General features: G+C 46.0%; 1 protein-coding gene across 2 annotated transcripts; it reads right to left on the bottom strand.

Moving 5' to 3' along the window:
• Positions 1–338: 338 nt before the first annotated feature.
• Positions 339–24,355, bottom strand: armc3 (armadillo repeat containing 3). Of its 2 annotated transcripts, XM_029755264.1 has the most exons (18): positions 24,262–24,354; positions 24,010–24,058; positions 23,806–23,923; positions 22,811–22,936; positions 22,563–22,631; positions 22,268–22,443; positions 21,982–22,176; positions 21,593–21,776; positions 20,780–20,932; positions 20,593–20,701; positions 20,043–20,292; positions 19,741–19,877; positions 19,372–19,540; positions 17,547–17,647; positions 2,363–2,461; positions 1,522–1,722; positions 1,169–1,331; positions 339–978 (listed from the first exon to the last, which is right to left on the bottom strand). In XM_029755264.1, exons 2-18 carry the CDS (start codon positions 24,055–24,057, stop codon positions 772–774), a joined length of 2,505 nt encoding a protein of 834 aa, XP_029611124.1. In that variant the 5' UTR covers position 24,058; positions 24,262–24,354; the 3' UTR covers positions 339–771. The 2 variants fall into 2 exon arrangements, with proteins under 2 accessions (XP_029611124.1, XP_029611125.1); XM_029755265.1 differs by lacking the exon at positions 2,363–2,461 and having other exon boundaries at positions 24,262–24,355.
• Positions 24,356–27,741: the final 3,386 nt, after the last annotated feature.

Below are 27,741 nucleotides of genomic sequence, written 5' to 3'. Positions count from 1 at the left end.
TTCAATAGTTTTGGAGTTGAAACAACTGATGAGCACTTCCTGCCTGCAGAGGGACTGACTGGTTGATCCGTGGCCAATCTGACCTTGTGCTACTCTCCATCCTACAACACTGGAACCATGTCAAAAGGTGAATGCACAACATTCACAAGAAAATTCTAATGTATTTTGGCCAATAATCACAGATGTTTCAACATCATCTGTGTTTTGTTGACAAGACATTACCCAACTTTACTAACGTCAGACGCTGAGAATCAGAAATCCATGTGATACTTTAAATGGTAACAGTGTCTTCTGGGTAAAATAACTCAGCACAAAGAAAGAATGGGATAGCTGCACAGTCTAGTTCAGACAGTTTATAAGGTCTGGTGTTGTTTATAAAGTACAGTACAGTCTGGCATTGTATAACTTGGGGTTGTGTGGTGGACCTTAGCAGCCTCCCAGGGTATGGTATGGTGTAGGTATAAAGTGTATTTTAATGCGTGGTTATATAGTCTGGTATTGTGTAGGTATAAAGTGTATTTTAACGTGTGGTTATATAGTCTGGTATGGTGTAGGTATAAAGTGTATTTTAACGTGTGGTTATATAGTCTGGTATTGTGTAGGTATAAAGTGTATTTTAACATGTGGTTATATAGTCTGGTATTGTGTAGGTATAAAGTGTATTTTAACATGTGGTTATATAGTCTGGTATTGTGTAGGTATAAAGTGTATTTTAACGTGTGGTTATATAGTCTGGTATTGTGTAGTTATAAAGTGTATTTTAACGTGTGGTTATATAGTTTGGTATTGTATAGCCTGGGGTGTATTGGCTCTCAGCAGCCTGCCAGGCTGGTGTATGAGGTCCACCAGGTGAGCTCTGGGCTGGGGCTGGCACCCTGGGTAGTGGGGCGTCCCAGCTGAGAGGAGGACCTCATTCCACACCCGGTTATACTCCCCCCTCACCAGGCTACAACTCACACCTATACGGTCAGCCAACACCTGGGGAGAGAGGAGTTAGGGACTAGAATGAGAGAGAGAGAGAGAGAGAGAGAGAGAGAGAGAGAGAGAGAGAGATAAAGAGAGAGATAAAGAGAGAGATAAAGAGAGAGATAAAGAGAGAGAGAGAGAGGGGAGAGAGAGAGATAAAGAGAGAGAGAGAGAGGGGAGAGAGAGAGAGAGAACTGCCCACCTTATAAAGCAGAGCCCTGTGGTAATAGGTTCCCTTGCGTATCTGTCCGATGGGGATGATGTTGGACTGTAGTTCGTAGCGCAGCTCACTGAGGTGGAGCTCCCACAGGAAGTCATGCTGTCTGTCCACCTCCACCGCCCCGCCCATCACCTCACTCACCAGCCTAACAGCCAATCACACAGCAGATAGGGGCTGAACGGCAGCAGCCACAACCAATGATAAAGGAACTGCCTGTTAGTGGGGTTGTGTGTTAGTTGTGGGTACCTTATTCTTAGTTGTGTGTTAGTCATTTGAGGTTGTGTGTTGGTTGTCAGTTGATTGTTTGTAGGTTATTTAAGTACTGTCTTTCTGACCTGGCTAAGGCGCTGTACTGCTCACTCTCCGCGTGCAGCGGGAGGATGGTCTTGGTCGCCTCGGTAACCAGGGCGTGGAACGCAGCATCATACGGAAGCATCCACGGCTTCTCTGTTACCGTGGCTACCTCCTGCTGGGCCTTACTCTCATCCTCATCTCTCAGTTTCTCGTCCTCCTTCCGCCCTTTACTCTTCCCTTTACTACAGGAAGACAGTGTGAAAGAGAAAGGAAAGAGAGACAGACACTTTACCTGTCCTCTTGATACATACAGCCAGAAGAGGACTGGCCACCCCACAGAGCCAGGTTCCAATGTGATACATACAGCCAGAAGAGGACTGGCCACCCCACAGAGCCAGGTTCCAATGTGATACATACAGCCAGAAGAGGACTGGCCACCCCACAGAGCCAGGTTCCAATGTGATACATACAGCCAGAAGAGGACTGGCCACCCCACAGAGCCAGGTTCCAATGTGATACATACAGCCAGAAGAGGACTGGCCACCCCACAGAGCCAGGTTCCAATGTGATACATACAGCCAGAAGAGGACTGGCCACCCCACAGAGCCAGGTTCCAATGTGATACATACAGCCAGAAGAGGACCGGCCACCCCACAGAGCCAGGTTCCAATGTGATACATACAGCCAGAAGAGGACTGGCCACCCCACAGAGCCAGGTTCCAATGTGCTTCTAAATCTGACTTGCTTTCTCTTTGTGGTTTTACGCTGGGTAAAAATAGCTTTATAAAATACATTTGATTTGATTTACTGTTACTTCAGTTCTAACACACACACCCTCTCTCATGTTCTTCCTCTCTCTCTCTCTCTCTCGCACACACACACCTGGGGGTCCTGGTGGTGCCCTTGCTGCTGAGTACAGATGCAGTGCGAGTCTCGGTGGGGCTGTCCTGTTGTCTCTCATCTGACTGATCGACTGACACCCTGCAGGACAGGTACAGTACAGTTACACACACACACACACACACACACACACACACACACACACACACACACACACACTTACTTCCTTTCTCCTTCTGGTCAGACAACAAAAACATCTCCAAGCATATACTGTACTGTAGATGCATTGATAAGCAGTGCATTCGGAAAGTATTCAGACCACTTGAAACGTTACAGCCTTATTCTTAAATTGATTAAACAAAAAAAATCCTCATCAATCTACACACAATACCCCATAATGACGAAGCAAAAATAGGTTTTTAGAAATGTTTGCAAATGTATTAAAAAAAATAGAAAAATAGCTTATTTACACAACTATTCAGACCTTTTACTATGAGACTCGAAATTGAGCTCAGGTGCATCCTGTTTCCATTGATCATCCTTGAGATGTTTCTACAACCTGATTGGAGTCCACCTGTGGTAAATTCAATTAATTGGACATAATTTGGAAAGGCACTCACATGGCTATATAAGGTCCCACAGTTGACAGTGCATTTCGGAGCAACAACCAAGCCATGAGGTCGAAGGAATTGTCCGTAGAGCTCTGAGACAGGACTGCGTCGAGGCACAGATCTGGGGAAGGGTACCAAAATATTTCTGCAGCTTTGAAGGTCCCCAAGAACACAGCGGCCTTAAATCATTCTTAAATTGATCAGGGAGGTGACCAAGAACCCGATGGTCACTCTGACAGAGCTCCAGAGTTCCTCTGTGGAGATGGGAGAACCTTACAGAAGGACAACCATCTCTGCAGCACTCCACCAATCATGCCTTTATGGTAGTGGCCAGACGGAAGCCACTCCTCAGTAAAAGGCACATGACAGCTTGGAGTTTGCCAAAAGGCACCTAAAGGACTCTCAGACCATGAGAAACAAGATTCTCTGGTCTGATGAAACCAAGATTGAATTCTTTGGCCTAAATGTCAAGCCTCACATTTGGAGGAAACCTGGCACGATCCCTACGGTAAAGCGTGGTGGCAGCATCATGCTGGGGGGATATTTTTCAGCAGCAGGGCCTGGGAGACTAGTCAGGATCGAGGGAAAGATGAACGGAGCAAAGTACAGAGAGATCCTTGATGAAAACCTGATTCAGAGCGCTCAGGACCTCAGACTGAGGTTAAGGTTCACCTTCCAACAGGACAACGACCCTAAGCACACATCCAAGACAACGCAGGAGTGGCTTTGGGACAAGTCTCTGAATGTCCTTGAGTCACCCATCCAGAGCCTGAACTTGAACACGATCGAACATCTCTGAAGAGACCTGAAAATAGCTGAGCAGCAACACTCCCCATCCAACCTGACAGAGTTTGAGAGGATCCGCAGAGAAGAATGGGCTAAACTCCCCAAATACAGGTGTGCCAAGCTTGTAGCGTCATACCCAAGAAGACTCAAGGCTGTAATTGCTGTCAAAAGTGCTTCAACAAAGTACTGAGTAAAGGGTCTGAATACTTATGTAAATGTGATATTTAAGTTTTCATATTGAAAATGTCTAAAAACCTGTTTTTGCTTTGTCATTATGGGGTATTGTGTGTAGATTGATGAGGGGGAAAAACTCATTTAATCAATTGTAGAATAAGTTTGTAACATAACAAAATGTGGAAAAAGATAAGGGATCTGAATACTTTCCGAATACGCTGCATACGGTGAGGCCTTAAGGAGTTAAATGTCAATTTATTAATGAGTCTGATGGGACAAGCATGCATGATTGTTGTGTCTTTCTGAGGCCCTATAGCTCCTGTCCCTGACTACTGTCCCTGACTACTGTCCCTGACTACTGTCCCTGACTACTGTGCCTGACTGTCTTTGTTGACTGTCCCTGACTACTGTGCCTGACTACTGTGCCTGACTACTGCCTCTGTCGACTGCGCCTGACTACTGCCCCTGTTGACTCTGTTGACTGTCCCTGACGACTGTCCCTGACGACTGTGCCTGACTACTGTCTTTGTTGACTGTCCCTGACTACTGTGCCTGACTACTGTGCCTGACTACTGCCTCTGTCGACTGCGCCTGACTACTGCCCCTGACTGGGCTTCTCTCTCCGCCAGAGCAGGCCTGTTTAACATGCATCAGTTTAAACAGGTCAACATTCACAAGGCCGCGGGGCCAGACGGATTACCAGGACGTGTGCTCCGGGCATGTGCTGACCAACTGGCAGGTGTCTTTACTGATATTTTTAACATGTCCCTGATTGAGTCTGTAATATCAACATGTTAAAGCAGACCACCATAGTCCCTGTGCCCAAGAACACTAAGGCAACCTGCCTAAACGCCTACAGACCCGTAGCACTCACGTCCGTAGCCATGAAGTGCTTTGAAAGGCTGGTAATGGCTCACATTAACACCATTATCACAGAAACCCTAGACCCACTCCAATTTGCATACCGCCCAAACAGATCCACAGATGATGGAATCTCTATTGCACTCCACACTGCCCTTTCCCACCTGGACAAAAGGAACACCTACATGAGAATGCTATTCATTGACTACAGCTCAGCGTTCAACACCATAGTACCCTCAAAGCTCATCACTAAGCTAAGGATCCTGGGACCAAACACTTCCCTCTGCAACTGGATCCTGGACTTTCTGACGGGCCGCCCCCAGGTGGTGAGGGTAGGTAGCAACACATCCGCCACGCTGATCCTCAACACTGCAGCCCCTCAGGGGTGCGTGCTCAGTCCCCTCCTGTACTCCCTGTTCCCCCACGACTGCGTGGCCAGGCACGACTCCAACACGATCATTAAGTTTGCAGACGACACAACACTGTCGTCTGCTGACACAACACCTGATCACCGACAACGACGAGACAGCTTATAGGGAGGAGGTCAGACCTGGCCGGGTGGTGCCAGAATAACAACCTATCCCTCAACATAATCAAGACAAAGGAGATGATTGTGGACTACATTAAAAGGAGGACCGAGCACGCCCCCATTCTCATCAACGGGGCTGTAATGGAGCAGGTTGAGAGCTTCGAGTTCCTTGGTGTCCACATCACCAACAAACTAGAATGGTCCAAACACACCAAGATAGTAATGAAGGGGGCATGACAAGCCTATTCACCCTTAGGAAACTAAAAAGATTTGGCATGGGTCCTCAGATCCTGTAAAGGTTCTACAGCTGCAACATCGAGAGCATCCTGACTGGTTGCATCACTGCCTGGTACGGCAACTGCTCGGCCAACGACCGCAAGGCACTACAGAGGGTAGTGCGTACGGCCCAGTACATCACTGGGGCTAAGTTGCCTGTCACTGCAGGAGAATGTCCAGCGCTTTGGTGATTTTCTAGTATCTATACTGTTTTCCCAGAAGTAGTGAAACAGAATCAATATGGGGTTAATTATTAGACATATGTAAGCAGAAATCATGTGAATGTACAAAGCTGGATCAACACAGGCCTTGACTTTCTGTGTCTTGTGAAGGCCTTTGAACAGGAATATTAGTTAATCAGTTATAGTCATCATTAGACATGCATTTGCATTAGGAGTGTGCATGTCTGTTTATTTTTGTGTCATTGCAATGTCACTCCACCAATATAATCTATGCCCTAATGTCTGAGCAAATAAGATAATAGAAACTAAGCAAGGCAACAAGATAAGGGTGGTCAAGGCTAAAGGGTACTACAGTGCCTTGCAAAAGTTGCCGTTTTTCCTATTTTGTTGCATTACAACCTGTAATTTAAATGGATTTTTATTTGGATTTCATGTAATGGACATACACAAAATAGTCCAAATTGGTGGGTTGAAAAAAAAAATAATTGTTTAAAAAAATTCAAAATGGAAAAGTGGTGCGTGTATATGTATTCACCCCCTTTGCTATGAAGTCCCTAAATAAGATCTGGTGCAACCAATTACCTTCAGAAGTCACATAATTAATTCAATAAAGTCCACCTGTGAGCAATCTAAGTGTCACATGATCTGTCACATGATCTCAGTATATATACACCTGTTCTGAAAGGCCCCAGAGTCTGCAACACCACTAAGCAAGGGCATCACCAAGCAAGCGGCACCATGAAGACCAAGGAGCTCTCCAAACAGGTCAGGGACAAAGTTGTGGAGAAGTACAGTTGGGTTATAAAAAAATATCCAAAACTTTGAACATCCCACGGGGCACCATTAAATCCATTATTGAAAAATGGAAAGAATATGGCACCACAACAAACTTGCAAGAGAGGGCCGCCCACCAGAACTCACGGACCAGGCAAGGAGGGCATTAATCAGAGAGGCAAGAGACCAAAGATAACCCTGAAGGAGTTGCAAAGCTCCACAGCGGAGATTGGAGTATCTGTTCATAGGACCACTTTAAGCCGTACACTCCACAGAGCTGGGCTTTACAGAAGAGTGACCAGAAAAAAGCCATTGCTTAAAGAAAAAAATAAGCAAACACGTTTGGTGTTTGCCAAAAGGCATGTGGGAGACTCCCCAAACATATGGAAGAAGGTACTCTGATATAGTAGTGTGTTTATGGCCATCAAGGAAAGCGCTATGTCTGGCACAAACCCAACACCTTCCATCACCCTGAGAATACCATCCCCACAGTGAAGCATGGTGGTGGCAGCTTCATGCTGTGGGGATGTTTTTCATCGGAAGGGACTGGGAAACTGGTCAGAATTGAAGGAATGATGGATGGCACTAAATACAGGGACATTCTTGAGGGAAACCTGTTTCAGTCTTCCAGAGATTTGAGACTGGAACGGCCGTTCACCTTCCAGCAGGACAATGACCCTAAGCATACTGCTAAAGCAACACTTGAGTGGTTTAAGGGGACACATTTAAATGTCTTGGAATGGCCTAGTCAAAGCCCAGACCTCAATCCAATTGAGAATCTGTGGTATGACTTAAAGAATGCTGTACACCAGCAGGAACCCATCCAACTTGAAGGAGCTGGAGCAGTTTTGTCTTGAAGAATGGGCAAAAATCCCAGTGGCTAGATGTGCCAAGCTTATAGAGACATATCCCAAGAGACTTGCAGCTGTAATTGCTACAAAAGGTGGCTCTACAAAGTATTGACTTTGGGGGGGGGTGAATAATTATGCACGCTCAAGTTCTGGTCCCGTGTGGCTCAGTTGGCAGAGCATGGTGTTTGCAATGCCAGGGTTGTGGGTTCGATTCCCACGGGGGACCAGTATGAAAAGAAAAAAAATGTATGAAATGTATGCATTCACTACTGTAAGTTGCTCTGGATAAGAGTGTCTGCTAAATGACTAAAATGTAAAAAAATGTTTTTTTGTCTTATTTCTTGTTTGTTTCACAAGAAAAAATATTTTGCATCTTCAAAGTGGTAGGAATGTTGTGTAAATCAAATGATGCAAACCCCCAAAAAATCTATTTTAATTCCAGGTTGTAAGGCAACAAAATAGGAAAAATGCCAAGAGGGTGACTACTTTCCGCAAGGCACTGTAATAATTGACATAAAGTGGAGTGACTTATGTAACGGTAAAACTGTTTAAAAGGAGAGTGCTGAGACTGGAAATATCAGTTGGTCCATGGGCCTGCTCGGCTTTGTTACTTTTGTAATAAAGTCTCTTTGAATTCACAAGTTCCGATATCTGAGAAATATTTGAACCAATATTTCCACAACACCATCCCAGGACCTCTACATCAGGCGGTGTCAGAGGAAGGCTCTAAAAATTGTCAAAGACACCAGCCACCCCAGTCATAGAATGTTCTCTCTACTACCGCACGGCAAGCGGTACCGTAGCGCCAAGTCTAGGCTTCTCAACAGGCTTCTCAACAGTTTTTACCCCAAAGCCATAAGCCTCCTTAACAAGTAATCAAATGGCTACCCAGACTATTTGCATTGTCCCGCCCCCCCAACCCCTCTTTTACACTGTTGCTACTCTGTTCATCATATATGCATAGTCACTTTAACTATACATTCATGTACATACTACCACAATTAGCCCGACCAACAGGTGCCCCCGCACATTGGCTACCTGGACTATCTGCATTGTGTCCCGCCACCCGCCACCCACCACCCGCCAACCCCTCTTTTACGCTACTGCTACTCTCTGTTTATCATATATACACTGCTCAAAAAAATAAAGGGAACACTTAAACAACACAATGTAACTCCAAGTCAATCACACTTCTGTGAAATCAAACTGTCCACTTAGGAAGCAACACTGATTGACAATACATTTCACATGCTGTTGTGCAAATGGAATAGACAACAGGTGGAAATTATAGGCAATTAGCAAGACACCCCCAATAAAGGAGTGGTTCGGCAGGTGGTGACCACAGACCACTTCTCAATTCTTATGCTTTCTGTCTGATGTTTTGGTCACTTTTGAATGCTGGCGGTGCTTTCACTTCAGTGGTAGGATTAGATGGAGTCTACAACCCACACAAGTGGCTCAGGTAGTGCAGCTCATCCAGGATGGCACATCAATGCGAGCTGTGGCAAGAAGGTTTGCTGTGTCTGTCAGCGTAGTGTCCAGAGCATGGAGGCGCTACTAGGAGACAGGTAAGTACATCAGGAGACATGGAGGAGGCCGTAGGAGGGCAACAACCCAGCAGCAGGACCGCTACCTCCGTCTTTGTGCAAGGAGGAGCAGGAGGAGCACTGCCAGAGCCCTGCAAAATGACCTCCAGCAGGCCACGAATGTGCATGTGTGTGCTCAAACGGTCAGAAACAGACTCCATGAGGGTGGTATGAGGGCCCGACGTCCACAGGTGGGACACCGTGCAGGACGTTTGGCATTTGCCAGAGAACACCAAGATTGGCAAATTCGCCACTGGCGCCCTGTGCTCTTCACAGATGAAGCAGGTTCACACTGAGCACATGTGACAGACGTGACAGAGTCTGGAGACGCCGTGGAGAACGTTCTGCTGCCTGCAACATCCTCCAGCATGACCGGTTTGGCGGTGGGTCAGTCATGGTGTGGGGTGGCATTTCTTTGGGGGGCCGCACAGCCCTCCATGTGCTCGCCAGAGGTAGCCTGACTGCCATTAGGTACCGAGATGAGATCCTCAGACCCCTTGTGAGACCATATGCTGGTGCGGTTGGCCCTGGGTTCCTCCTAATGCAAGACAATGCTAGACCTCAAGTGGCTGTATTGTGTCAGCAGTTCCTGCAAGAGGAAGGCATTGATGCTATGGACTGGCCCGCCCGTTCCCCAGACCTGAATCCAATTGAGCACATCTGGGACATCATGTCTCGCTCCATCCACCAACGCCACGTTGCACCACAGACTGTCCAGGAGTTGGCGGATGCTTTAGTCCAGGTCTGGGAGGAGATGCCTCAGGAGACCATCCGCCACCTCATCAGGAGCATGCCCAGGCGTTGTAGGGAGGTCATACAGGCACGTGGAGGCCACACACACTACTGAGCCTCATTTTGACTTGTTTTAAGGACATTACATCAAAGTTGGATCAGCCTGTAGTGTGGTTTTCCACTTTAATTTTGAGTGTCACTCCAAATCCAGACCTCCATGGGTTGATAAATTGGATTTCCATTGATTATTTTTGTGTGATTTTGTTGTCAGCACATTCAACTATGTAAAGAAAAAAGTATTTAATAAGATTATTTCATTCATTCAGATCTAGGATGTGTTATTTTAGTGTTCCCTTTATTTTTTTGAGCAGTATACATTGTCACTTTAACCATACCTACATGTACATACTACCTCAATTAGCCTTACTAACCAGTGCCTGTATATAACCTCGCTACTGTTATTTTTCACTGTATTTTTACTGTTGTTTTTATTTCTTTACTTATCTATTGTTCACCTAATACCTATTTTTTTTACTTATAAATCACACTGTTGGTTAGGGCATGTAAGTAAGCATTTCACTGTAAGGTGTATATACACCTGTTGTATTCGGTGCACGTGACAAATTAACTTTGATTTGATCACTACACACCACTATATCACCACACATTACTCTATCACTACACACTACCACTATATCACTACACACTACTATATCACTACACACTACCACTATATCACTACACACTACCACTATATCACTACACACTACCACTATATCACTACACACTACCACTATATCACTACACACTGCCACGATATCACTACACACTACCACTATATCACTACACACTACCACTATATCACTACACACTGCCACTATATCACTACACACTACCACTATATCACTACACACTACTATATCACTACACACAACACACTGCTATATCACTACACACTACCACTATATCACTACACACTACCACTATATCACTACACACTACCACTATATCACTACACACTGCCACTATATCACTACACACTGCTATATCACTACACACTGCTATATCACTACACACTACCACTATATCACTACACACCACCACTATATCACTACACACTACCACTATATCACTACACACTACCACTATATCACTACACACTACTCTATCACTACACACTACCACTATATCACTACACACTGCTATATCACTACACACTACCACACTACCACTATATCACTACACACTGCTATATCACTACACACTGCTATATCACTACACACTACCACTATATCACTACACACTGCTATATCACTACACACTGCTATTTCACTACACACTACCACTATATCACTACACACTACCACTATATCACTACACACTGCTATATCACTACACACTACCACTATATCACTACACACTACCACTATATCACTACACACTACCACTATATCACTACACACTACCACTATATCACTACACACTACCACTATATCACTACACACTACCACTATATCACTACACACTACCACTATATCACTACACACTACCACTATATCACTACACACTGCCACTATGTCACTACACACTGCTATATCACTACACACTACCACTATATCACTACACACTGCTATATCACTACACACTACCACTATATCACTACACACTACCACTATATCACTACACACTACCACTATATCACTACACATTACCACTATATCACTACACACTACCACTATATCACTACACACTGCCACTATATCACTACACACTACCACTATGTCACTACACACTACCACTACATACTATTCTGTCACTACACACTACCACTATACCACTACACTGCTATATCACTACACACCACTATATCACTACACACCACTATATCACTACACACTACCACTATATTACTACACACAGCTACATCACTACACACTACCACTATATCACTACACACTACCACTATATCAGTACCACTATATCACTACACACTACTCTATCACTACACACTTCCACTATATCACTACACACTACCACTATATCACTACACACTATATCACTACACACTACCACTATATCACTACACACTACCACTATATCACTACACACTACCACTATATTACTACACACAGCTACATCACTACACACTACCACTATATCACTACACACTGCTACATCACTACATCACTACATCACTACACACTATCACTACACACTACCGCTGCAAATCGTCCCATAAATCAAGACCTCTACATATAATCATTCCTGCCACTTCCACTCTGCCAGATGGTAATCTCTGCTCAGTCAGTTGTTATCCTAGCCTTTTGTTAGTTCTCAAGATCCTATTGTTCTGCTGTGCTTGTTTCCCTGCCTTACACAGTTGTGTCCTCTCGTTGCAGTTACCGCTCTGTCTCTGGCTCCTGTCTCCTGTACCACATCTCACCACCCAACCACCTTGCTCTGGACTTCACTCACCACCACTGCCTTGGATTCCCCTCAGGACCTGTTCACCCTGTTCAACTCAGTCAACTCCAACCTCACTCCACACTATTGGTTTTTCTGTAACTCATCTGAGCTAGCCCAGTTCTGCACTCCACATCTCTCTGTGTACAATAAACATTTTGGTTCATTCATCCCTGCTTCTGCATCTGAGTCCGCAATGGGTTCCCATGTGTTCGCTCCGTGTAACAGTACGATCTGGCCAAGAGATGAACCCAGCAGACTCTACTACTCTTCACCGAATCCTTGTTGGTCAAGGCACTCTACTTGAGCAACATGACCAAGCCCTGAAAACCTTTTCACAGAGCCTGTCTGACCTACAGGTCCGAACCTCTGTCCAGAATTCACAACCTGTCTCCAGTTCGTCTTCTCTACTCCGGGAGCCTTTTGTTCCTACTCCTCAGCACTATGATGGCAATCTTGGGGTTTGCAGAGCCTTTATTATATAATGCTCACTAGTGTTTGAGCAACAACTCTACTCTTATGCTAGTGAATGAGCCAAAATTAATTGGCTGCCTTCGGGGAGCAGCACTCTCCTGGGCCACTGCGGTTTGGGAGAGACTGTCCTCTATCTGCTTCTCCTACAGTGGATTCACAGATGAGATGAGGAAGGTCTTCGACCACCCGGTCTGTGGAAAGGATGCTGCCAAATTACTTCTGTCCCTTCGTCAAGGTTCTCAGAGTGTGGCTGAGATGGCATGTGAGTTCCGCAGCCTCGCCGCAGAGAGTGGCTGGAATGACGAGGCCCTTCAGGGAGCATTCCGGAACGCACTCACTGAGACCCTCATGGACGAGTTGGTGTCCAGAGAGGAGCCTGAAGGACTTGAGGAACTAATTTCTCTCACTATCCGCATTGACAACCGTCTCTGTGAGCGTCGGAGGGAGAGGGGAGGTAGGGTTGCATGTCCCATAACGTCTGCTTCTGTGCCTTGCTCAATTTCTCCGACTGCATCACATCACCAGGCAGGTTCCAATCCTGAACCCATGCAGCTCGGCCGGACCCGTCTACCTCCAGAGGAGAGGCAGCGGCGTATCAGTACTAGGAGCTGTCTGTATTGTGGCCAGGTTGGTCACGTGGTCTCCACTTGTACCCTGTGTCCAGCAAAAGAGAGGGCTCAGCAGTAGTGCGGGATATACTGCTGAGCCAAATTGCCTGCCCATCATCTCCCAGACTCCTGCTTGAGGCCAACCCTGGCAGAGCCAGGCTTTAACTCTGCCTTCTCTCGTCGATTCAGGCGCCGACGAGTTTTCTGGACCGAGGAGCTGTTAAGCAGTTGGGCCTGGACACTGTTTTGCTCGATTTACCTCTGGAAGCCAACGCTCTCAATGGAAAGCTACTCTTCCGTGTTTTGGAGAGAACTGTTATCCTGCGTCTCTCTCTGGTAATCACCAGGAAAAGATCAGTTTCCATATCATCGACTGTTCTCACTCACCTCTGGTTCTGGGCCATCCATGGTTAAAGCTACACAACCCACAGATTGACTGGTCTACCGGAAGGGTTACTACTTGGAGTACATTTTGCCATTCTAATTGTCTACATTCTGCACTTCCTCCTGCCTTGTCTGCACCCCAGTCCATTCCAGAACCCCCAGACCTGTCTTCTGTTCCTCCAGAATATCACGGTCTAGCTCTTGTATTCAGCAAGCACCACACCCCATCTCTGCCGCCTCATCGGCCATACGACTGTGCTATCAAGCTTCAGCCTGGAGCTCCTCTCCCTAGTAGCAGGTTGTATAACTTCTCTCGCCCCGAGCAAGAAGCCATGGAAGAATACATCCACGACTCCCTGGCTGTCAGACATGTTAGGCCTTCTTCCCCTTCCGGTGGGAGCTGGATTTTTCTTTGTCAAGAAGAAGGACGGGTCACTGAGGCCATGCATAGTCTTCTGCGGGTTGAATAGTATCACTTTTAGGAATAAGTATCCCTTGCCACTTATCAGTTCTGCTTTTCTCCCCCTCCATGGTGCCACAGTATTTACTAAACTGGACCTCCGGAATGCCTACCACCTTGTCCGCATCAGAGAGGGGGACGAGTGGAAAACAGCGTTCAACACACCACTTGGACATTTTGAGTACCTCGTTATGCCTTTTGGCCTCACTAACGCCCCGGCTGTTTTTCAGAGCCTGGTGAATGATGTCCTGAGTGATATCATTGGGCGTTTTGTTTTTGTCTATGTGGATGACATTCTTATTTTTTCGAAGGACATTGAGGCTCACAAGCAACACGTCCACTAAGTTCTCCAAAGGCAATTGGAGAATAAGCTATTTGTTAAGGCTGAGAAATGTGAGTTTCATGTTTTCTCGGTGTCCTTCTTGGGCTACATTATTGCTCAAGGACAGCTACGAATGGACCCTGCCAAGGTTAGGGCAGTCACAGAGTGGCCTGTGCCCGCGAATCTGAAGCAGTTACAGCGATTCCTGTGGTTTGCCAATTTTTATAGACGATTCATCCGTGACTACAGTCATTTGGCAGCTCCTCTCACCTCCACTCCATTCCACTGGTCCCCTGAGGCAGAGGCAGAATTCCGGGAACTCAAGCACCGCTTCACTTCTGCTCCAATCCTTACCCAGCTAGACCCAGAACTCCAGTTTGGCCTCGAGGTGGACGCTTCCGACACTGGGGTAGGTGCAGTTCTGTCTCAACGTTCTCCCGCGGATCAGAAGCTCCATCCTTGTGCCTTCTTGTCCCGCAAGCTCTCACCTGCAGAGAGAAATTTTGACGTAGGCAACTGGGAACTCTTGGCTGTTAATTAAGCTGGCTCTTGAGGAGTGGCGTCACTGGTTAGAGGGTTCGGTCCTTCCCTTCATTGTGTGGACGGATCATAAAAATCTAGCCTACATCCAGACCGCCAAACGTCTCAACTCTCGGCAGGCCAGGTGGGCATTGTTTTTTGGAAGATTCAACTTCACACTCACTTATCGCCCCGGATCTAAGAATACCAAGCCTGATGCCCTCTCTCGTCAGTTCACCGCAGACAACAAAAGTTCCGAGCCTGAGACCATTATGCCATCCTCCTGCATCATTGCTGCTGTCTCCTGGGAGATTGAGTCCCGTGTTCGTCAGGCTCAGCTGAACCAGCCTGATCCTAGAAACTAGAGGTCGACCGATTAATCCATCACTACACACTACTCTACCACTACACACTACTCTATCACTACACACTACTCTACCACTACACACTACTCTACCACTACACACTACACACTACTCTACCACTACTCTACCACTACTCTACCACTACTCTATCACTACACACTACACACTACACACTACTCTACCACTACACACTACACACTACACACTACTCAACCACTACACACTACTCTACCACTACACACTACTCTACCACTACACACTACTCTACCACTACACACTACACACTACTCTACCACTACACACTACTCTACCACTACACACTACACACTACTCTACCACTACAAACTACTCTACCACTACACACTACTCTATCACTACTCTACCACTACACACTACTCTACCACTACACACTACACACTACTCTACCACTACAAACTACTCTACCACTACACACTACTCTACCACTACACACTACTCTACCACTACACACTACTCTACCACTACACACTACTCTATCACTACTCTACCACTACACATTACTCTACCACTACACACTACACACTACTCTACCACTACAAACTACTCTACCACTACACACTACTCTACCACTACTCTACCACTACACACTACTCTACCACTACCCACTACACACTACTCTACCACTACAAACTACTCTACCACTACACACTACTCTACCACTACACACTACACACTACTCTACCACTACACACTACTCTACCACTACACACTACTCTACCACTACACACTACTCTACCACTACTCTACCACTACACACTACTCTACCACTACACACTACTCTACCACTACACACTACACACTACTCTACCACTACACACTACTCTATCACTACTCTACCACTACACACTACTCTACCACTACACACTACTCTACCACTACACACTACTCTATCACTACTCTACCACTACACATTACTCTACCACTACACACTACACACTACTCTACCACTACAAACTACTCTACCACTACACACTACTCTACCACTACACACTACTCTACCACTACACACTACTCTACCACTACACACTACACACTACTCTACCACTACACACTACTCTACCACTACACACTACTCTACCACTACACACTACTCTACCACTACACACTACTCTACCACTACTCTACCACTACACACTACTCTACCACTACACACTACTCTACCACTACACACTACTCTACCACTACACACTACTCTAACACTACTCTACCACTACTCTACCACTACTCTACCACTACTCTATCACGACACACTACACACTACACACTACTCTACCACTACACACTACTCTAACACTACTCTACCACTACACACTACACACTACTCTACCACTACACACTACTCTACCACTACACACTACTCTACCACTACACACTACTCTACCACTACACACTACACACTACTCTACCACTACAAACTACTCTACCACTACACACTACTCTACCACTACACACTACTCTACCACTACACACTACTCTACCACTACACACTACTCTACCACTACACACTACTCTACCACTACTCTACCACTACACACTACTCTACCACTACACACTACTCTACCATTACACACTACACACTACTCTACCACTACACACTACTCTATCACTAGTTGTAGTGATAGAGTACTCTAACACTGTGCTGAGAGGGCACTGATACAATTATAGAGTGTAACATATAGAGTCCTTAAATAGCCTCACCAAGAAATTCTGACCTCATAGCTGAAGTTTTGGACAGACAGAGACAAGGTGAAGGGGGGGGGGGGGCATAGTGGAGGACAGAGCAGATGGCTCCCAGAGCCAGGGCTCCCAGAGTCAGGGCTCCAGACCAGACACACTGAAGGGAGTGTCAACAATGCAAAGGCAAATGAAAGGAGGACAAAGTTTGGAAGTTCTGGAACACAGCCCTGGGCAGAGAGAGGCCCACAGAAAGAAGAGGGAATCTAGACGCTACAATCCCTAAACCCAGGACCCAAACACCAGGGTTAATTCATAGGGTGGCTACATTGAAGAATCTCAAATATAAAATAGATTTAGATTTGTTTAACACTTTTTTGGTTTCTACAGGATTCCATATGTGTTATTTCATAGTTTTGATGTCTTCACTATTATTCTACAATGTAGAAAATAGTCAAAATAAAGAAAAACCCTGGAATGAGTAGGTGTCCAAACTTTTGACTGGTACTGTATATATGTATGTGGTTGGGTTGGTGTGAACGATAATCATACTCACGTGTCGAGGGGTTTGGCGTTAATAGCAATGACAGGCCGTCGCTGGTTAACTGGCTGTTTAGACAGATCCTCTAAAGTCAACACCCTCTGGCCAGAACGAGCCTGACAGACAGACAGACAGACAGACAGACAGACAGACAGACAGACAGACAGACAGACAGACAGACAGACAGACAGACAGACAGACAGACAGAGGCAAAGACAGAGAGAAAGAGAGGCAAAGACAGAGAGAAAGAGACAAACAGAAAGAGACAAACAGAAAGAGACAAACAGAAAGACAGACAGAGAGAGAGAGAATCTGAAGTCAAATGTCTACGGTTTGCTGATGATCTGGTGCTTCTGTCACCAACCAAGGAGGGCCTACAGCAGCACCTAGATCTTCTGAACAGATTCTGACAGACCTGGGCCCTGACAGCAAATCTCAGTAAGACAAAAATAATGGTGCTCCAAAAAAGGTCCAGTCACCAGGACCACAAATATCAATTCCATCTAGACACCGTTGCCCTACAGCTCACAAAAAACGATACCTACCTTGGCCTAAACATCAGCAACACATGTAACTTCCACAAAGCTGTGAATGATCTGAGAGACAAGGCAAGAAGGGCCTTCTATGCCATCAAAAGGAACATAAAATTCAACATACCAATTAGGATCTGGCTAAAAATACTTGAATTAGTTATAGAACCCATTGCCCTTTATGGTTGTGAGGTCTGAGGTACGCTCACCAACCAAGAATGCATGCAAAGTAGAATTAGGCAGATACCCACTAATGATCAAACTCCAGAAAAGAGCCGTTAAATTCTACAACCACCTAAAAGGAAGCGATTCCCAAACCTTCCATAACAAAGCCATCACCTACAGAGAGATGAACCTGGAGAAGAGTCCCCTAAGAAAACTGGTCCTCTGTTCACAAACACAAACAAACACCGCAGAGCCCCAGGACAGCAACACAATTAGACCCAACCAAATCATGAGAAAACCAAAAGAGAATTAGTTGACACATTGGGAAGAATTAACAAAAAAACAGAGCAAACTAGAATACTATTTGGCACTAAACAGAGAGTACACAGTGGCAGAATACCTGACCACTGTGACTGACCCAAACTTAAAGAAAGCTTTGACTACGTACAGACTCAGTGAGCATAGCCTTGCTATTGAGAAAGGTTGCCGTAGGCAGACCTGGCTCTCAAGAGAAGACAGGCTATGTGCACACTGCCCACACAATGAGGTGGAAACTGAGCTGCACTTCCTAACCTTCTGCCAAATGTATCACTGTGTTTACTTGATAGCTACCTACACAAGTAGCTAGCTAGAATAAAGTATTAATAAGATAAAAATGCATTAAAAGCAATACAAATAAAGTTGTCCATATCAGACTACACAGACCCACAAAGAATTTAAAAACAAATCCAATTTTGATAAACTCCCATATCTACTGGGTGAAATACCACAGTGTGACATCACAGCAGCAAGATTTTTGACCTGTTGCCACAAGAAAAGGGCAACCAGTGAAGAACAAACACCATTGTAAATACAACCCAGATTTATTTTCCCTTCTGTATTTGAACTATTTGCACATCGTTATAACACTGTACATAGCCATAATATAACATTTCATAATGTCTTTATTCTTTTGGAACTGTGAGTGTAATGTTTACTGTTCATTTGTATTGTTTATTTCACTTTTGTTTATTATCTACTTCCCTTGCTCTGGCAATTCTAACATATGTTTCCCATGCCAATAAAGCCCTTAAACCGAAATGACAGAGAGAGAGAGAGCAGGAGAAAGGTGTAAGTGCTGAGAAGGATGTAAAACACAACTCTACCTTTCCGGGGTCGTAGAAGCCGTCCATAGTGATGTCTGTGGGGGCCAGTGTGTTGGTCAGGCTGTATTTGAGAGACAGGTTGGAGTCCAGCAGTCTCTGTAGAGCAATCTCACTGAACTTATTTCTACGGTTAGCTGAGCTGTTGATCTCCTGCAACAAGTCCAGGGCCCTGATACACAACACAACACACACAAATAAACACACACCTTCAGAGCTGACACTAAATTGAACAGAGAAATCCTGCCACCTGCTGGCTCCTTAGTAAATCTCTCCCGTGGATCACCACTAAAACAAAACCACCTCCCAAGAGATTAGAATCACAACAGCGTTTAATTATGCAATCTGTGGTATTCACATACACACACTCACCCCAGCTTGCACATCTCCACAGCAGTGGGTTCATCGTTGGCGCACACACTGATGGCCCAGCATGCATTGCGGCGTACCTCCTTGTGATTGGACTGTAGCAGTTGGACCAATGGAACTAGGCCTCCCGCATTCCTCAGCTAAACAACACGAAGAGATGGAATGACAGGAAGGAGTTGGAGTTTGCACTTTTGGGACTATTCCATTGGTTCCACTGTACCAGGCAAACTATGTGCAGCTCAAGAATTAGATAAATATTTGATCCAGGTCTGAAACATCAGCACTACGGACAAAGACACACTCACGTCTGCCCGTCCCTCAGCATCGCAGGCGAGAGCGGCGAGGGCCTGGGTGGCTCGGACCAGGGTGTGTGTGTCCGCAGACTTCAGTGGCTCCAGGAGGGCAGCCATGGCCCCGTGGGACAGGATGCTGCAGCGGAGGACTTCCTGTTCAGCCATATTGGTGAGGACGGCCGCAGCGTGAGCCACCGCACCGGGAATAACGTCATGGAGCTGCTGAACCAAGCCCTCATCTCCCTCGGCCTCATAGACAGCACTGACACACACAGACACACACATGAATGCACGCATGCACACACACACAAAGTGAGACCTCATCACATCTGCCTTCTATATAACACCGAGGGAGTGACTGAGGTAGAGAGGTAGAGAGATGTTGAGAGAGAGGTAGAGAGAGATAGAGGTAGAGAGAGAGAGGTAGAGCGAGAGAGAGAGAGAAAGAGAGAGGTAGAGAGAGAGAAAGGTAGAGAGAGAGATATAGAGAGAGAGAGGTAGAGAGGCAGAGAGGTAGAGAGAGAGAAGGCTATATAGTACATTAGGTGTGTGTGAAACCCACTATGCATTGAGCTGGTTGCTGCTTGTAAGGCTAGACAGGGCCTGGGCTGCTGCCTCTCTCACCTCGCCCCCCTCACTACCCAGCAGCTGCACCACCGCACGGATACCGTCTGGAACACAAGGTTTAGGCTTAGTGCCACGGGTGTGTGTGGTGTGTGTTTGCATACGCCTGTGTGTGTGTGTCTCACCCAGGTCTCTGAAAGCGTCTTTGCTGGCCAGGTGTAGACTCATGGCAGCGACAGCCTGACAGGTAGCAGTCCTCAAACTATCACCCTCTAGAGACAGCAGCTCCACCAGAGACCGCTCGATGTCCTGCTCATGGAGCAGCTTGCGGTTCTCTGCTGAGGGACAGAGAGACAGAAAGAGAGAGGGGGAGAGAGAGAGAGGTCAATATATAGATATAGATATAGAGAGATAGAGATGGACCAAACTCATTTACAGGCATACTTTGGGGTTATTATCCTTGCTGGTGTTTTCAGATAAATGGGGAATCCACTGAATCCCTGTGGGATGCAGAGACTGTCAGAGAACTTTTCCATTGAACAATGTCTCTGGAAAACTCCCACATTATTTCCAGGATTATCTGCTTCGATAACCGAGACACCAGACTAGCTCCGCGGCAGAGAGACAAGCTAGCTGTAATCAGGTCAGTGTGAGACAAATGGGTGGACCTCCTTCCCCTGTTTTCCAACCCTGGGCCCAACGTTACTGTTGATGAGCAGCTTATGCCATTTAGGAGCCGCTGCCCCTTCAGGCAGTACATACCGTCTAACCCCGCAAAATATGGAATCAAGATCTGGGCTGCCTGTGATGCTGCTTAAAAAAAACATTCACACCACACAAGGGTTAAACATTCACACACACACACACACACACACACACACACACACACACACACACACACACACACACACACACACACACACACACACACACACACACACACACACACACACACACACACACACACACACACACACACACACACACACAGCCCTTACAGCTCTGAGCCACCCTGTAGATGGCCTTGACAGCGTTTGTCTGTATGTCCAGCAGGGTGGGAGTGGTGATGAACTGCAGTAACCTCTGGAGACCTCCAGTCTCATGGATCAGCTGGAGACTGTCTCTGTCCTCCAGACAGTTAGACAACACCTGGAGGGCTTCTACATGCAGATCACTGAACTCCTACAGGACACAAACACAAGGCAGGAGTCAAATTCCTTCACACTTGAGATACGCTTAATTTTGTTTACCTGGTAGAATAAATTCAATAGAGTGGTCCCAAAAGTGCGAGCTTGCAAGCTTGATCAAGAGCACCTCAAATACTTTACAGGTACTTCCAAGTATCTCATAAATATATTTGAGCCAGGTAGCTCTGGGCCACACAGACCTTGTTGCAGAGGAACTCCAGCAGCCTGTCAAAGCCCTGCTCCTCCCTGAAGGTGGCTCGTGTGTCGGTATCTGTGGTTACGATAACCAGCGTCCTCAGGGATAACTGCTGGATGACCGGGAACTCAGATCTCAACAGCTCCAGGAGCGGGGGGACGCCATTTAGCTCACGCACTGCCACACGGCTGGGGAGGTCCTACACACGTAAGATGTGGCTTTAGCTCAGCAGGCTAACACAGCCTTGTGGCGAACAGGGATCTAGGGTTCAAGCCCCTTCACACACACACCTGCACCAGGTTGCAGATAGTCTCCACAGAGTTCTTCTTGACATCAGGGTCAGGGCTGGACAGAAGCTGTATAAGCGGCTCTAGTCCCTCCTGGTCCGAGATCTGGACCTTACAGCTGAAGTCCACCGACAGGGAGGCCAGACACAGTGTGGCAAACTCATGGACCACAACATCCTCTGTCACAGGAATACACACATAAACACAAGCACAGATATAGACAGACAGGCAGATACAAAGAAATGTCACAATGATTTAATATATGATTGATACTTGAGAACATCCAGCCAGAGCATACCTTCAGGTGACAGCTTTCCGATGATAGAAGGAATGGCATCCAGTTTCTTCAGAAGTCTTTTTACATCGCCTTTCAAAGAGAACAGAAACAGAAGTTACCCAAAGTTTATGGCCACAATCTTGTCTTCAGTCACATGTGAACAGACTCCAGACCGACCCTAAACAACTGATTTTCCATTGTGTGTTGTGTTACTACTCCTAAATCAGTAGTTACTGTCCTACAGCAGTAGTTAGGGGAGGGGTCCTTACTGTTGGCAGCCATGACCCCCAGGGCCATGAAAGCGTTGCGGCGGACTAGCTTGTCTTCGTGGGAGATGAGGTGAGACAGAGGCTCCACCGCCCCCAGCCCCAGCAGAGAACTCCTGTTCTCATCACCTATCACCAGGGGGAGACAGGGAGAGACAGGGAGAGAGAGAGAGAGAGAGAGAGAGAGAGAGAGAGAGAGAGAGAGAGAGAGGAGAGAGAGAGAGAGAGAGAGAGAGACATAAAGAGAGAGAGCAAGAGATGGCTTTATGCTCAGTAGCTAAGCTGCTCCCAAACTTTGGTCCAGGTTCAAATTAAATTAAATTAACAGCCAGCAGCATACCACCCTGCATCCCACTGCTGGCTTGCTTCTGAAGCTAAGCAGGGTTGGTCCTGGTCAGTCCCTGGATGGGAGACCAGATGCTGATGGAAGTGGTGTTGGAGGGACAGTGGGAGGCACTCTTTCCTCTGGTCTAAAAAATATCTCAATACCCCAGGGCAGTGATTGGGGATGCTGCCCTGTGTAGGGTGCCGTCTTTCGGATGGGACGTTAAACGGGTGTCCTGACTCTCTGAGGTCATTAAAGATCCCATTGTACTTATTGTAAGAGTAGTGGTGTTAACCCTGGTGTCCTGGCTAAATTCCCAATCTGGCCACCTAATCATCCCCAGCTTACAATTGGCTCATTCATCCCTCTCCCCTGAAACGCTTCCCTGTAGCTCAGTTGGTAAAGCATGGTGTTTACAATGCCAGGGTTGGGGGGCCATGTATGAAATGTATGCATTCACTACTGTAAGTTGCTCTGGATAAGAGTGTCTGATAAATTACTGAAATGTAAATGTTGTTGCTGTAAATGACAATGTGTTCTCAGTCAACTTATCTGGTAATAAATAAAAACATATTACATAGCTTTCCACAGTCCAGTTATTTCTGATAATGTGATTACTTTCAGAAGAAATTATGATATTGGTTCTCTCATGAACATCAATGGTAAAAAATACCTTTCTCTGCAAATTTGTGGATGGCTTCGCAAGCTTTAACCAAAACCTCCTCTTCGGGGGAATTGAGCATGAGAACCACAGTGGCTGCTTTCTTACTCTCAATCGGCAGGGGGTCAAACTAGAGAAAAAGAGAGAGGCAGAGAGCGTTTAACTTCTCATTAAATTGACCTCATCACAACAGCGATATTATCTCCATCTTCTTACCACATCCTTAGAAGGAGGCTCACTCTCTTTCTTCACTTTCTTCCCCATCCTGAAACAATAAAGCCACACCTTTTTTTTTTACCAATTTATTTACCCATTATTACATGCTGTCAATGTTTACGTGGGTGTCAACTTGGAAAGCACTGGCTTGCAAGAGAGCGTGCTAATTACACTGGACGTCCAAACGAGGTGGCTTTAGGTCATTTATGATGACCTTCCTTATAACCATTTGAATAAATAACCTTTTGTTACCTGTTGATGAAGTCTGCGGACGGTCAGTACCTAGCTAACCTACAGGTTTTCAGCTAGCTTGTTAACTAACTACCGTCATCAATGTTTGTTTGGAAACTGAAGTTGACATTTCGTTGCTAGGCGACGGTTGCCACGAGGTTTCAGTGGTCGAAACCGGAAGTCAGAAGTCAAAAGATTCACCCAGAGGTGGAAAAAGGACCCAATTGTCATACTTGAGTAAAAGTAAAGATACCTTCACAGAGTATTTAATTTTAAATAGACTTAACTATCAAAAGTAAATGTAATCTCAAAAATATACTTCAGTATCAAAATTAAATGTAAAAGTAAATGTAAGCAAACCAGACCGCACTATTTTCTTGTTTTTTTTTTAATTTACAGATAGCAAGGGAACACTCAAACACTTAGACATCCTTAAATGGATGTCACTAAACACAAACGAAGCATTTGTGTTTAGTGAGTCCACCAGATGAGAGGTAGTAGATGACCAGGGATGTTTTCTTGATAAGTGCGTGAATTGTACTATTTTCTTGTCCTGCTAAGCATTCGAAATGTAACGAGTACTTTTGGGTACCAGGGCAAATGTATGCAGTAAAAATAATGTTATTTTCGTTAGGAATGTTAAAGTTGTAAAAATAAAAATAGAAAGAGGAAAGTGAAGTACAGATACCCCAAAAACGACTTCTACATATTTTTACTTAGTTTACACCACTGGATGTACCTGAAATGATGGAAAACCTTTGCTGGTTTAGATTGGGCCACGCTCTTTAACATGATGTGCATAACAAAGATTGGACCATCAACAAAAACAAACAGTGGAGTGCATCCCATCTCATTTCACATGCATGTAGCAGTTGAAGTGGTGCTCGGGGAATGACTGCCTCATCCAACATAAACAATGAAGTAGGTCAGTCCTTCATTTGGTTGATGATGACAGCACAAAATGAAGGTCTATTTCCTCATTTAATTCTGGAAATCACAGACTGTGGTTTTCTATCAACTGGTTGTTCTAGTCACTTTCCAACGTCCTCAGCAATAGCTTTGTATGCCTTGACAACAGAAGGACCCACTTACATTTCACACAGCAGTTGAAGAAACTCGATTTTAGAAAAAGTTTGCATTAAAAGAACAACCTGAACATTTTACTAACTGTTTGGTTAGGGCTTATTGGTTTACCTTATTTATATAGGGCAATATGTATGTGTGTAATTGTGCTGTTATGTGTGTACTGTACTGTCTGCTTATCTGAATGTCACCCACACCCACTGTTCTATTCTATTAAGCATTGTTGTGGCTGTACCTTTAAGAAGTGGCCTGCCTGTCTCCCACAGCAGCAGAGGCTACTGGCAAGAGGAGGGTGAGTCATAAACCAAATTAGCTCCATATCAGCGGACAGAACAGACAGAATGGACAGAGCAGACAGAATGGACAGAGCAGACAGAATGGACAGAGCAGACAGAATGGACAGAGCAGACAGAATGGACAGAGCAGACAAGGCAGACAGAATGGACAGACAGACAGAATGGACAGAACAGACAGAATGGACAGACAGACAGAATAGACAGACAGACAGAATGGCCAGAGCAGACAGAATGGACAGACAGACAGAATAGACAGACAGACAGAATGGCCAGAGCAGACAGAATGGACAGAGCAGACAGAATAGACAGACAGACAGAGCGGACAGAACAGACAGAATGGACAGAGCAGACAGAATGGACAGAGCAGACAGAGCAGACAGAACAGACAGAACAGAGAAAACAGACAGAATGGACAGAGCAGACAGAATGGACAGAGCAGACAGAATGGGAGGAACAGACAGAATGGACGGAACAGACAGAATGGACAGAGCAGACAGAATGGACAGAGCAGACAGAGCGGATAGAGCAGACCGAATGGGAGGAACAGACAGAATGGACAGAGCAGACAGAATGGACAGAGCAGACAGAGCGGATAGAGCAGACAGAATGGGAGGAACACACAGAATGGACAGAGCAGACAGAATGGACAGAGCAGACAGAGCGGATAGAGCAGACAGAATGGGAGGAACACACAGAGCAGACAGAGCAGACAGAATGGACAGAACAGACAGAATGGACAGAGCAGACAGAGCGGACAGAGCAGACAGAGCGGACAGAGCAGACAGAATGGACAGAACAGACAGAATGGACAGAGCAGACAGAATGGACAGAGCAGACAGAGCGGATAGAGCAGACAGAATGGGAGGAACACACAGAGCAGACAAGGCAGACAGAATGGCCAGAGCAGACAGAATGGACAGGGCAGACAGAATGGACAGAACAGACAGAATGGACAGAACAGACAGAGCAGACAGAGAAGACAGAGTGGACAGAACAGAGAGAACAGAGAGAGCAGACAGAATGGACAGAGCGGACAGAGCAGACAGAATGGACAGAGCAGACAAAATAGACAGACAGACAGAGCGGACAGAGCAGACAGAATGGACAGAACAGACAGAATGGACAGAACAGACAGAGCAGACAGAGAAGACAGAACAGAGAGAACAGACAGAGCAGACAGAATAGACAGAGTAGACAGAACAGACAGAGCAGACAGAATAGACAGAGTAGACAGAACAGACAGAGCAGACAGAGCAGACAGAACAGACAGAGCAGACAGAGCAGACAGAGTGGACAGAACAGACAGAGTGGACAGAGTAGACAGAACAGACAGAGCAGACAGAACAGACAGAGCAGACAGAATAGACAGAGCAGACAGAACAGACAGAGCAGACAGAGCGGACAGAGCAGACAGAACAGAGAGAACAGACAGAGCAGACAGAACAGACAGAGCAGACAGAACAGACAGAGCAGACAGAACAGACAGAGCAGACAGAACAGACAGAATAGACAGAACAGACAGAACAGACAGAGCAGACAGAACAGAGCAGACAGAACAGACAGAGCAGACAGAACAGACAGAGTGGACAGAACAGACAGAACAGACAGAATAGACAGAACAGAGAGAACAGACAGAACAGACAGGACAGAGCAGAGCAGACAGAACAGACAGAGCAGACAGAGTGGACAGAACAGAACAGACAGAACAGACAGAGCAGACAGGACAGAGCAGACAGAACAGACAGAGCAGACAGAGTGGACAGAACAGACAGAACAGACAGAATAGACAGAACAGACAGAACAGACAGAGCAGACAGAACAGACAGAACAGACAGAATAGACAGAGTAGACAGAACAGACAGAGCAGACAGAGCGGACAGAGCAGACAGAACAGAGAGAACAGAGAGAACAGACAGAGCAGACAGAACAGAGAGAACAGAGAGAACCGACAGAGCAGACAGAGCAGACAGAACAGAGAGAACAGAGAGAACAGACAGAAACAGAAAGAACAGGACTTGCTCCACCACAACCACAGCTGGAAAAAGCCCACTCTGCACTGCTCTGCACCAAAACACCCAAACGCCCTCTAAAAGCATTACAGCACCTCTGGCCATGCAGGACA

This window comes from Salmo trutta, chromosome 6 (genome assembly GCF_901001165.1).
Source record: "Salmo trutta chromosome 6, fSalTru1.1, whole genome shotgun sequence".
NCBI classification, from domain to species: domain Eukaryota; kingdom Metazoa; phylum Chordata; class Actinopteri; order Salmoniformes; family Salmonidae; genus Salmo; species Salmo trutta.
This window is presented reverse-complemented; position numbering and strand designations above follow the sequence as displayed.

Coding starts and splice junctions, on each gene's coding strand:
- armc3 (XM_029755264.1), bottom strand. CDS start 24,057: ATGGGGAAGAAAGTGAAGAAAGAGAGTGAGCCTCCTTCTAAGGATGTG. Junction 22,632..22,810: donor GGGGGTCATGGCTGCCAACA/GTAAGGACCCCT, acceptor TCTCTTTGAAAG/GCGATGTAAAAAGACTTCTG. Junction 20,293..20,592: donor AGCAACCAGCTCAATGCATA/GTGGGTTTCACA, acceptor TGTGTGTGTCAG/TGCTGTCTATGAGGCCGAGG.